At 31.7% G+C, this 12073-nt stretch overlaps 1 protein-coding gene across 1 annotated transcript; it reads left to right on the forward strand.

Moving 5' to 3' along the window:
* Nucleotides 1-798: 798 nt before the first annotated feature.
* tspan36 (tetraspanin 36) lies at nucleotides 799-9194 on the forward strand. The gene is made up of 7 exons (NM_001002748.3): nucleotides 799-1088; nucleotides 3787-3978; nucleotides 4157-4231; nucleotides 6041-6136; nucleotides 6241-6390; nucleotides 8434-8517; nucleotides 8597-9194. Exons 1-7 carry the CDS (start codon nucleotides 1029-1031, stop codon nucleotides 8669-8671), a joined length of 732 nt encoding a protein of 243 aa, NP_001002748.1. The 5' UTR covers nucleotides 799-1028; the 3' UTR covers nucleotides 8672-9194.
* The last annotated feature ends 2879 nt before the right edge of the window (nucleotides 9195-12073 follow it).

The following is a 12073-nucleotide window of genomic DNA, read 5'->3' on the forward strand; positions in this document are numbered from 1 at the left end:
CTGGATTAATGTGTTGTATCTTTATTTAAAAATGTACCTTGCCACCTATACTGTAGCAACAAATTCTGTCTCTAGACTGAAATTTGAATGTGGTTGAGTAAAGAAACTATATAAATTAACTAGGCCCACCTTGTGCTGATAACAAACTAGCAACCATGTTGCAAAAACCATCTTAACCACTCTTCTCATACTTCAGATTTTGCCGTTTGTCATTTTCATTGAAGAAATATTCTCTACATCTTTTTGCTCGTTTTAAAACAACAAAACTAAGAGTAAAAGTTGTCATATTAAACTATTAGACATGGACTTTATACAGTACATGTAAAACTTCATATATTTTTCCCAGAGACGGGTTGCGGCTGGAAGGGCATCCGCTGCGTAAAAACTTGCTGGATAAGTTGGCGGTTCATTCCTCTGTGGCGATCCCGGATTAATAAAGGGACTAAGCCGACAAGAAAATTAATGAATGAAAAAACTTCACATATTTATAACCAAATATTTATATTTGTAACTTGTAGCTATACACTCTTAAAAGTGAACCCAGGAATAACCAAAAAAGGTTTTTCACAGTGATGCCATAAAACAACATTTTTAATTCCTCAAAAAAAAAAAAAAAACTTTCAATGAATAGTTTTCTTTCTTTTCTTTTCTGTTTCACTAGTCTAAACAGAAAAAAGGTAAACTTTAAGGACCACCCATCCATGCCAGGAAAAAAAATGCTTTATTTCAGTTGTGTAAATGCAGAGCAGCTTTTATACAGGATATCAGAGCTTCTTTATCACGAGTCTATATACTATTCTAAAGTCTCAGTATTGCGCGTCACGCCACACGTATTTCCGCACATGGACAGAGCAGCGCGGATGAATGATGTGTGCGGTATTTAGGACCTGGGGGGAGTTCCCGCAATGCGAGTATGAGAAAGCATGTGACAAACTACTGATCTATAAAGAACACGAGGGAAAAGAAAGCGTCCCAAACAGTTGGAAACATTTCATCTCTTCATCGACCACCATCTTTCAGCAGCAGACATGGATTGCGGAATTATAACATCAAAAACCATTCTTTTGTTACTCAGTTTAATATTTTGGGTAAGTTTGTCATATTTTTAGTCATAAATTATGTTTCCATAAATATAGCTTAGACATTATATCTATAACGTTTTGTGCCCTAAAATATTGACATCGTATTTGTTTGCCCTGCTGAAAAATCCAACTTAAACCAGCCTTGGATGGTTGGCTGGTTTTAGCTGGTTTTAGAGGGGTTTTGGCCACCAGGCTGGTTTCCAGCCATTTCCAGCCTGGTCTTGGCTGGACAGGCTGGGAGACGACCAGAAAGCCAGCTTGACCAGCCTTGCCAGGCTGGAAGCCCAGCCAAAACCAGCTATGTCCAGCTAAAACCAGGATGGTCAAGCTGGTTTTAGAAGGTTTTAGCTGGTCACTTTTCAGCCTGACCAGCTAAGTCCAGGCTGGAAATGGCTGGAAATCAGCCTGGAAGTGGCCAAAACCCCTCTAAAACCAGGCTGGTTGACCAGCTAAAACCAGCCAACCCTCCTAGGCAGGTTTAAGCTGGATTTTTCAGCAGGGTGGTCGCTATACTGTAGCTATTTGCAGGCAGAAAAGTTCTTTATAAGCATCACAATAGCTTGTATTCATCCAGAGTTTGTTTCTTGTCTTCCCGCAGACTCTAAATGAATGTTTAGTCAGAGTCTTTAGCTTCTGACAGCGAGCTTTTCTCTGGAATTAATTTAATTTAGGGGGAGTCACTTGTTTGTTTATGCTCTTAAGAAAACCATGTGAAAGTGCTTTTGTGTCTTTTGCAACGTTAAACCAAGCTTGTTTACACTTGTTTACATCTTACTTAGCAGGCAGTAGCTGTCAGAGCTTCTAACGTGACTTACGGTTTTTGAAAATAAAGATTGTTGATGCCCAACTTGTCCGTGCCATCAGGTAGGCCTAGTCATCTGACTTGGCTTATTAGCTGTCAACACTCATTTCTGGCTTCAGTGGGCATGAACTCCTCAAAGTAGCCAGATTAATTTATTTTGCTCAGAGAATAATAAAAACTATGCTTGGGGAAAAAAAAAATAGTCGCTTCAAAATTGCCCTAAAGTGTTTTCCACTTTATTTATACTGAACTAGTTCGAAACAAAGTCATATGTTGAGTGAATTATATTTAAGTTCAAAAACGAATAACTTATTGTTATGCCAAAAAAAAAGCTAAACAACCAATTGTTATGTGTTTTTTGTATATTCAATATTTCTTTATATTAACTCAAACGTTTGATTCAATTTGTATGTATATATAATTGTAAAATATCAATATAATAAATAACTATGAATCATATGATAATTTAAACAAAAGTGCAAGTATTCTGTGGCCCCTTTGTTTTCTTTCTCTGGTCATTTCTGCACATCATGCAATTTGGTTTTGTGAGGCGGAATCAAGTAACAAAATCTGGGAAGTGAAAGTCTTGTCGTCTGATCGTCTTCTTTAAGCTGACTTATGGCTGTTGTCTTGTGTAGATTTGTATGTCAGGGGGTTGTGTGTTCGCTGTGCTGCTTCTGCTTCTGCTCAAGCTGAGGCACAAGACCAGCGTTCCAGGAAAGATTAGAGGGCAGGAGAGGGTTACTCATGGTCTCGTGATGAACTGCTGAAGAAACACACCGAATCATGTGCTTTGCAAGTCCGACATAAACCCAGAATTCCATAGTGTATTTGTTATGAAATGACATGTTATGACATCATGTGAGAGAGGGTGAATCATTTATTATTATTGAAAACAATGACATGACAAATAAGTGTCTTGGGTTTAAAAATATTAGTTTATTTTTAAATGTATTTAAGTGTTTTGGGAAAATATTAAAGTTAATATGCCATTTATTTTGATGGGTTTTGAAACCATATATATTTTTTAAATCATTGTTAAATAATTTCAGATTTGTCTGGTTTATATTATTCTAATTTATTTATGAATGTACTGTTTGATTTATTTATTTTTTAATGTAATGCAATATTTAACTATAGGTATTTTTAGTATTAATCTATTATTATTATTATTATTATTATTATTATTATTATTATTATTATTATTATTATCTTTAAACTAATTAATTTTATTTAAGAATTTTAGGTTGCATCTTGATTTTGTGTGCTTTTTATCATGTTAACTTGCACTTGTGCTAGATTAACAAATCACTGATAAATGAAATAAAAATTATTAAATGTTGTTGTAATTTGGTTTTTATATAATTATAATATAATTAAGTAATATAATAAAGTTTTGAGCATGGTTAATAAAATATTATTTTATATACTACAACATTTACAGGCTTTATTTTTATTTTTAGAACTGTTATCTTATGTTCCCTTTTGACATAATTGGTGTAATCATAAAACAATAATAAATTTATCATTTTTTTACACTATGAATACATGATATTCGCTCACATGATTGACTTTTTTAGATTTAAATTAAATATTTGGTTGGCTATTAAGTTTTATTTATTTTTATATTTAGTTAAAAAAACTGATGTAAGTTGTTTTGGGGAGTCACACCATATGACAGTTTACTTTACCTTACTTTGTCTTTCATTAAAGGGGCCAATTTTTTTAAGGTCTAAAGTAACATTTTAAAACTTCTCTCTTTTTTTTTTTTTTTCTTTGGTTACACCACATGACTCTAATGTTTATCAAAAACATAAGTCGTTCTTGAGTATATTTTGGAATAATTCTGTAAATCCAACGATCGTGTAAGTGACCTATCTGTTGTGCTGGTGTTATTTTCAGGCTGCTGGAGCGGCCCTCGCATATGTTGGCTCCTATGTGATCAAGAGCTACAACAACTTTGAGGACTTCATGTCTGACAGACACACCCTCATCCCAGCCGCCATCATCATTGGTGTAGCGGTGGTCATGTTCATCATTGGGTTCGTCGGCTGCTGTGCAACTCTGAGAGAGTCGAAAGTTGGTTTAGGCCTTGTAAGTTTGAACCGTCTTGTCTGTATTCTGTGCCCAAAGCATTTGTTTGTTTACCTGATTTAAACAAAATCAACAGGGTCCATGAGGTGGTTTCTGTTCCTTTTTTTTCTCAAGCAGAACTGCTTTCATTATTATGCAAGTTTTAATACAGTGTACTTTTCTCTGACTTTCCCTTCAGTTTCTTATCATCATCATGCTAATCTTCGCAGCTGAAGTCACCGCTTTTGTGTTCGGCATCATCTACAGGGGCAGAGTAAGTAATTAAAAAAAAAGTTTTTATTGTATTTAAAACTAACTTTTTATAGTTTTATTTTGTACTATTGTGTAAGCGCCAAGTTTAAAAATATATATTTTTTTCCATCAAAAAGTAGTGATTTTTAGAATTAAAAGCCTGTTTTGGGGTATTTTCTTTCTTCATCATCAATGTTTGAATAGCTGTGGTTTATTAGACTCACAACCACTGGTATTATTAGTTATTATATATATATATATATATATATATATATATATATATATATATATATATATATATATATATATATATATATATATATATATATATATATATATATATATATATATATATAAAATTTATTTAGTTTTTATTTTTTTATTGACTCAACAACTTGAATAAAATAAAATGATATAGATTTTAAAAATCACAAGCTAATAAAATAAACATTTTATTGAGAGTAAAAATGTATTGACAGTGCATGAGTCGAGGCATAATTTTATCAGCTACTTTGGGTAAAATCTCCCAATGTTTTTTTTTGAGGATTTAAGATAACACGCACCATTGTGACTTGTGTAAACGGTCCATTGCAAGCAGCAAAAAAATTGTACTACATAGAAATGTCCTGTTGGCGTGTTGCTAAATGCATAACTATGAATACTTCGATAAGTATACAGGTAGCTAATTTGAACTCTGACCGCTGCATTCGATCAAGTTAGTCGCAAACTAGGCACTGCAACACATTGAAATCAATGGGTTTTATAATGCATCGGTTCCTGTGTCTTGTGGGAAAGCCACTTCATGCTGCACTGTGACTACATTTGGAGAGTGGGTAAATTCTGTGCACTGCCTACGGCTGGGCAGAGTGATGCAGTATAGCCATTTTTTGTCTTACATTTACAGTCATTTTGCTCTTTCAAACGAAAAACTGGCTGTTTTTGTCAGCTGAAAGTTTGGTGCATCCCTTGCAGTGTTGGACAATAACATGTTACTGTAACGACATTTCTTTTGACAGTAACTAATACTGTAATGCATTATTTTTTTAAATATAGGAACTCCTCATTCAACGTCATCTTGTAAAGATAACGTGTTTGTCCAATACTTTGTAAATGAATAAATTTTTGCTGCAGTCTAGCGTACATCTTCTTGTTTACAGCGGAGACGCATTGTGGGATTAATGGTTACTTTATGGTGTAAGTCATCATAGGTCTCAAACTCACTTTCTGGAGGGCCACAGCTCTGCACAGTTTTGCTTTAGCCCTAATCAAACACAGCTTATCAAACTAATCAAGGTTTTTAAGACTACTGGAGACTATTAAGCAGATGTGAGTTGGAGGTGGTTGGAGCTCAACTATGCAGAGCTGCGCCCCTCCAGGAATTTGAGACCATTGATGTAAGTAATTGATAAAGTAACTGAGTTACTTTTTGAATGAAGTAACTGTAACTAGTTACTATTTTTCAGTTACTATCACAACACTCATCCCTTGAAGGGCGCAATGTCTTGTCCAAAATGTGTCCTCCAACTTCATTATTTGGCTTCTATGCTTTTACATTTTTTGTTATTTACCTGCTGGTGGGAGGAGCCTAAGAGTCCGTTATGAAGAAGTCGGTGTTTACCTTTTGTAGAGGCACAGTTTAGACTCACTCCTACATAATAAAAGGCCTTTTCCAAAAACTGTCTATTTGGAAGATTGATTTTTAGATCATTTTTAATTACCAAAACTTAGATGTTTTTTTAGTACAAGCATATTTTCAGTTATTTCTTCATAGCCCCTTTAATATATGATGTGGGAATCTGAATGATTACAAGTTATTTTATGTTATTTACAGATTAGGGGTGACCTAGAAAAGTCAATGAATGACGTCTTCCTGAAGTATGATGGTCTGAACAGTGAAACTCATGCAGTGGATTACTTGCAGTCTCAGGTAAAGCTTTATATAATTTATTGCAATCTTCTTCTGGTCACTCAGAAAATGACAGACACAATGTCAGTGTCTTTTTACATCACTGTCCACTTGTACATTTCCAGCTGGAGTGCTGTGGTGTGAAAAACCAGACCGACTGGACTTTAACATCGTGGTTTGCCCAACATAACAACACTGTGCCTCAATCCTGCTGTAAAGCAAACATGACGCAGTGCACTGGTCAGCTCTCCCAGCCAGATCTGCTGAACACACAGGTTTGAATGGAAAAACTGACTCGTTTATGATAATGAATGCCAATGTATTCAGTAAACGGTGTTGTTTTTCTACTGTTTAATTTCTTTTGTCTATTTAATTTCTATGAAGTTCAGTATTGTTTTCTATAGTACCTCATTCTTGTATTAGTTTTAATTTGGGTACTAGAACTCCAAACTAATTTGATGTTATATTATTTGTTTGTTTTCATCTAATTTAAAATTGTATATTTTGTTTAAATTTACTTTCCTGGTTAACATTTAGTACTCTAACCTCATTTTTTTTTTAAACAATTTGATATTTTTTATATCAAGTTTCATTATAATTTTAGTATCTTTTTCAGCTATATAAAATTTATTTAATTGGTCTTAAATCTCAATCATTTTAGTTCAAAATTGAATAATTAGTTTTTTTTATCTGTTTTTTAATTTCTTTGTAGCTTTTTCTGTAAATGTTGTACTCAAACCTTATACTTTATTGGAAATTTGTGTTATAGTTTTTTAATTTTGTCTTTTGTATAATATTTGTTTTCATTTTAATATTTGTACTTTTTTTATTATATATTTTGTTGTTCTTTAAACTTAACCAAGTTTAGTTTATAAATTGCTTGTATATAGATATACAGTTGAAGTCATAATTCAACCGTTTTCACTCCTCCCCCCTCGTTCTTTTTTACATATTACCCAAATGATGTTTAACAGAGCAAGGAAATTCTCACAGTATGTCTAATAATACTTTTTTCTTCTGGAGAAGGTCTTATTTGTTTTATTTTGGCTAGAATAAAACTAATATTTTAAAAATATTATAAAAATATATTATAAAAAAAATAATTTTATTTTTTTTTTATTTTTATTTTTTTTAACATTTTATGGTCAAAATTATTAGCCCCTTTAAGCTTCTTTTTTTCCGATTGTCTACAGAATAAACCATCATTATACAATAACTTGCTTAATTACTCTAACCTGCCTAGTTAACCTAATAGGGTATATGCCGAAGCATGCTAATAGGACTTAATTTGCCCATAACCTGGGTTAACCGCTTCCAGTAAACTATATGCCAATGCAAAATCAGCGCGTTTTAGGTCTGTTTTCTTTTAAAAATCAGCGATCTCCATGGGATGAGTGATATCCGATATAAAGTGGGTCTCAGATTGTACAAGAAGCACTGCATTAAATTACATTTTCCCCACCATGTCTTTATAATATGAACATTTATTTTACCTCGGTATATTAAATGGAGCTTCTACGCTAGCCTGCCGATTCTGACAGGCGTGTGCGAGTAAACGGCTTTTTGTCTTGTTTACACTTGAGCAACTAAATGAATGCCAAAGTCTGTTTAACTGATTGTATTTTAATTTCATTAAAACATCGATGCTGTAAAAGGAACCCTATAAAATGGGAAAAAAACTCCTAATAACAGGTCACCGGAAGTTTATCAGTATGGGAGCAACACTAGCTCGGCATATACCCTATTAACCTAGTTAAGCCTTTAAATGTCACTTTAAGCTGCATAGAAGTGTCTTGAAAAATATCTAGTCAAATATTATTTACTGTCATCATAAAAAAGATCAAATAAATCAGTTAGTAGAAATGAGTTATTAAAACTATTATGTTTAGAAATGTGTTGAAGAAAATCTGCTCTCCGTTAAACAGAAATTAGGAAAAATAAATAAATAAATAAAAACGGGGCTAATAATTCTGACTTTAACTATGTATGTATGTATGCATGCATACACACACACTGTAAAAAATGCTGGGTTTCAAACAAATTTCATGTTGTTCCAACACAAATATATAATAAGTTAACTTCATAGTTTTTTTTTTTTTAATACAAATTTAAGTGGATTGAACAAAACAATTAAGTTGTGTATCAAAAAACTCAATAATTGTGTTGATTCGGCTCATTTATAAATAGAATATAGTATAAACATTTGCTTCATTTCAACTGTCAAGTAAAAAACTTTTGGAATTTTTTTTTTTGACAATAACGAACAATTTTGTTTCATGGAAAAAACAAAATAAAACAAAGACATGTTGTTTCCCCAGGGGTGTGAAGCTAAACTGGAGCAGGTGCTTCAAGATGTGCTCAGCTATGCAATGCTGGTCATCCTGGGTTTTGCTATCATAAAGGTACATCAACACATTTTAACTTCCTCTTCATCTTTATTTATCAGTGAATTTTCAACAGCATGTTTTGTGTGTTTTTCAGTTTTTTGGGATGCTCAGCGTCTGCGTGATCACCTGCAAGAGCAAGAAGAATGAGTATCAACCTCTGTACGCATGATCAGAGTCTCCTGAATCCATCTTTTTCTCTGTTCAGAGAATCTCTACATTCTCTATACTGTGCAGCTAAACACAGCCTCACTGGCACCATCGACAACAGTGCTGACACACACACACACACACTCAGTTACTTTTATTGCCGTTTGCTTTGAATGCCAAAGCACAAGCTGAAGTGTTTGGTCTGAAATACTGAGCATTATTAGATTCGAAAGAGGGCTGAAAACTATGATGTTCTTTGATGGTTGATGGTTTTTCTGCCAGATAAATACCAAATACTGTATTTATATTTACTGCACAAGGTATTAGGATATGTTACTACAGCGGCGTTTCACCAAATATTTCAAATGTATAGGTCAAACTTCAAAGTTGAAAAATGTTTTAAGGATTTTATGCGTTTGTGGGTATTTGTTTTTTCCTTACTGCTGCTGTCTACATGATTTCTGTCTTACTGTTGTCTGTTTATTATATTACATAAAATGGTTCAAACAGAAGGATATTAAATTATAGAAATAAATTGCTCTGAGTGATTTTGTTTTTCTTCTTCTTTTGAAGATCACCAAAATGCATGTTGGTAATTATTCCCAAATTACTGCTCGGCATCATTTCAAGCACACATACATTATACTGAAACAAATATAATTAGGTAATAACAATAATAGAATTTGACTAATTTCTAAAGTTGTTTTGATGATTGTGGTGAAAATGTATGACATTCAAATAAATTATACAAAATGTAAATCTAAAATAAAACGCACACACACACACACACACACACACACACTCTACTGGTCAAAAGTTTGGGGTCAGACGGATTTTTAAAAGTTTTAAAATAAGCTTCTCCTGCTCACCAAGGCTACATTTACTTCATCAAAAATACCATACAAACCTTAAAATTGTGAAATGTTATTGAACTACAAGTTCAAAAGTAGTTTATCATTTAATTGAATCATAAATTTCTGTAATTTTAAAGATACATTTTTAGCTTCATTACTCCAGTCTTAAGTCACATGATTCTTCAGAAATCACTCTAATATAAATTATTATTATTTATGGTAATAGTAATAAAAGCAATAATGACTGGTGTAATCATATCATTTGAAACTACATACAAAAAGAAATGAGTTGTTTAATACATATTTAACAAATGGTTTTGTTTTTACATTTAATAAATGCTGCCTTGATGAACAAAATAATTGTCTTTAAAAACTATACACACACACACACATATATATATATATATATATATATATATATATATATATATATATATATATATATATATATACACACCCACACCTACTGTAAATATGCATGGTAATAGTGATCCTCAAATCCAGTTTCTGTGGAAATACTCATGTGAATGTTGATAAATTGAAGGCGTTGACTTAAGTTGGTATCTGTCTTTTGCTGACACATTTGTGAAGATATCGCTTTTAAAAACACACTGTGAAACTGACTGTTATGATCAAAATCCGCTGTTGGCCCAGTTTTTAATGTAAATAACACAAAAACATATTAACATTCCTTATTTGTGGGGAAAACTACTTTAAATGAATCAAGAAAAAATAAGTCAAGTCAAATAATATTACTATAGTATTACTATTAAAAATAATAACAATAATAATAATAATAGTTAACATTAGAGTGATTTCTAAAGGATCAGGTGACTGAGCACTAGAGTATTGCCGCTGAAAATTCATCTCTAAAATCAATGGAATAAATAATTAAATTAAATTATACACTTCTTTTGAAGCTATTTATAACATTTTACAATTTGTACAGTATTTTTGATTAAGTAATTGCTGCCTTGGTGAAACATTTCAAACTTTTGACCTGTAGTGTATAGGCCCATAGCCAGACAAAGTCCAAAATTTGGCCACTATATGAGCTCATCTATCCCATTTTTAACTGATCTGCCATCATAAATTGTAAAAATATATGAATATATGAAGGCTTTAAGATATTTAATTTTTAATTATTATTTAAGTGACAAAACTGGAAACTGAAGAAAGTTGAATGAGCTGGCAAGTTTTTATTAGCCCATAGGCTACAGTTTTTATTTTAAAACAAGTTTTACCAGATTCCTATTTAATATTAATAAAATAATAAAAAAAAATTATATTTCTTTTTTTTGTTTTTTGTTTTGTTTTTTATTTAAAATGCTAATTTCATAACAATATTTATAAAAGTGAATTCATTTACAGTCTAAATCCAAATTTGTAAATAAATACTTTGTTGTAAAATAGTACAGTGAGCACTTTGACGAAATTGTAAGAAACATTTTTAGTGCATCAAAAAAGTGTGGTTATGATCACCACACGACAAGCTGATCCAGCAAAGATTAGTGCTTAAAATGTCAATAAACTGCACAATTGAATAGAAAAATGAGGCAAATAACTTTAACTTTAAGTTCACTTTTTCAGAAAAAGAACCACCCCTTTCAATAGGCTGGCTACGGGTCTGGTGTATATATATATTTAAAAAATTAAATTATTGAGTTTGGCAAATAATAATGTTTGTTGAAAATGTCAAAAAGAAAGAGGCACATTTATTTATTGTATTTAGGACTGTTCACTAGTTCAGCCGTTTTGGCACCAAACTATAAATATTCTGAGTAAATGACTTGGAGCATTAATACCTGTCACCAAGGTTATGCTTACTGGGAGATAGGGAACAGATGCCAAATATTGCAAAAATAGAGCTTACAGTGATCATAGTGGGGATTTCAGTAACTGCTAGAGTCATCTTAAAAACTGAAAAACTCCCAAAATTTCAGAGTTAAAAAAATTGGTCAATATAATGACTGAAACAGCTTCATATGAACAATTACTTTATAAATTACGTAATAAGGACAACGCAGGGGTCCTTGTATGTATACCAGTGTGGGAAGATGTGACAATGTCTTGGTTCACAATTTAAAATTACTCACCAATTTCTTTTTATAATATTGTAATTTTGTCCATAGTAACCACGTCCTGGCTTTACATTTAGGCCGTGATCATTTGTAATATGTGTTTTTGTATTATTTTGTCATGAACCAGAAGAAAAAAACTTGAATTTAAAAAACACATTAAATTAAATCAATTCAATAATTTGTCATCTTAGAATTATAAGATTCTATCTCACATTTTTTGTCAAAACTGAGATATTTACATATTCTTATTAAATAAAAACATGTTTACATTTATGTTACACACATGCTGTTTGCTATGAAATGCAAAAACTATATATATATATATATATATATATATATATATATATATATATATATATATATATATATATATATATATATATATATATATATATATATATATATTTACATAGCTCAATATCTCAAAATCATTCAGAACGCAGATAGAGCCTTATAATTCCAAGGTGACATAAAACAGCCTACACTGAA

The sequence above is a fragment of the Danio rerio genome, chromosome 8 (assembly GCF_052040795.2).
Source record: "Danio rerio strain M-AB ecotype USA chromosome 8, GRCz13ab, whole genome shotgun sequence".
Taxonomy (NCBI): Eukaryota; Metazoa; Chordata; class Actinopteri; order Cypriniformes; family Danionidae; genus Danio; species Danio rerio.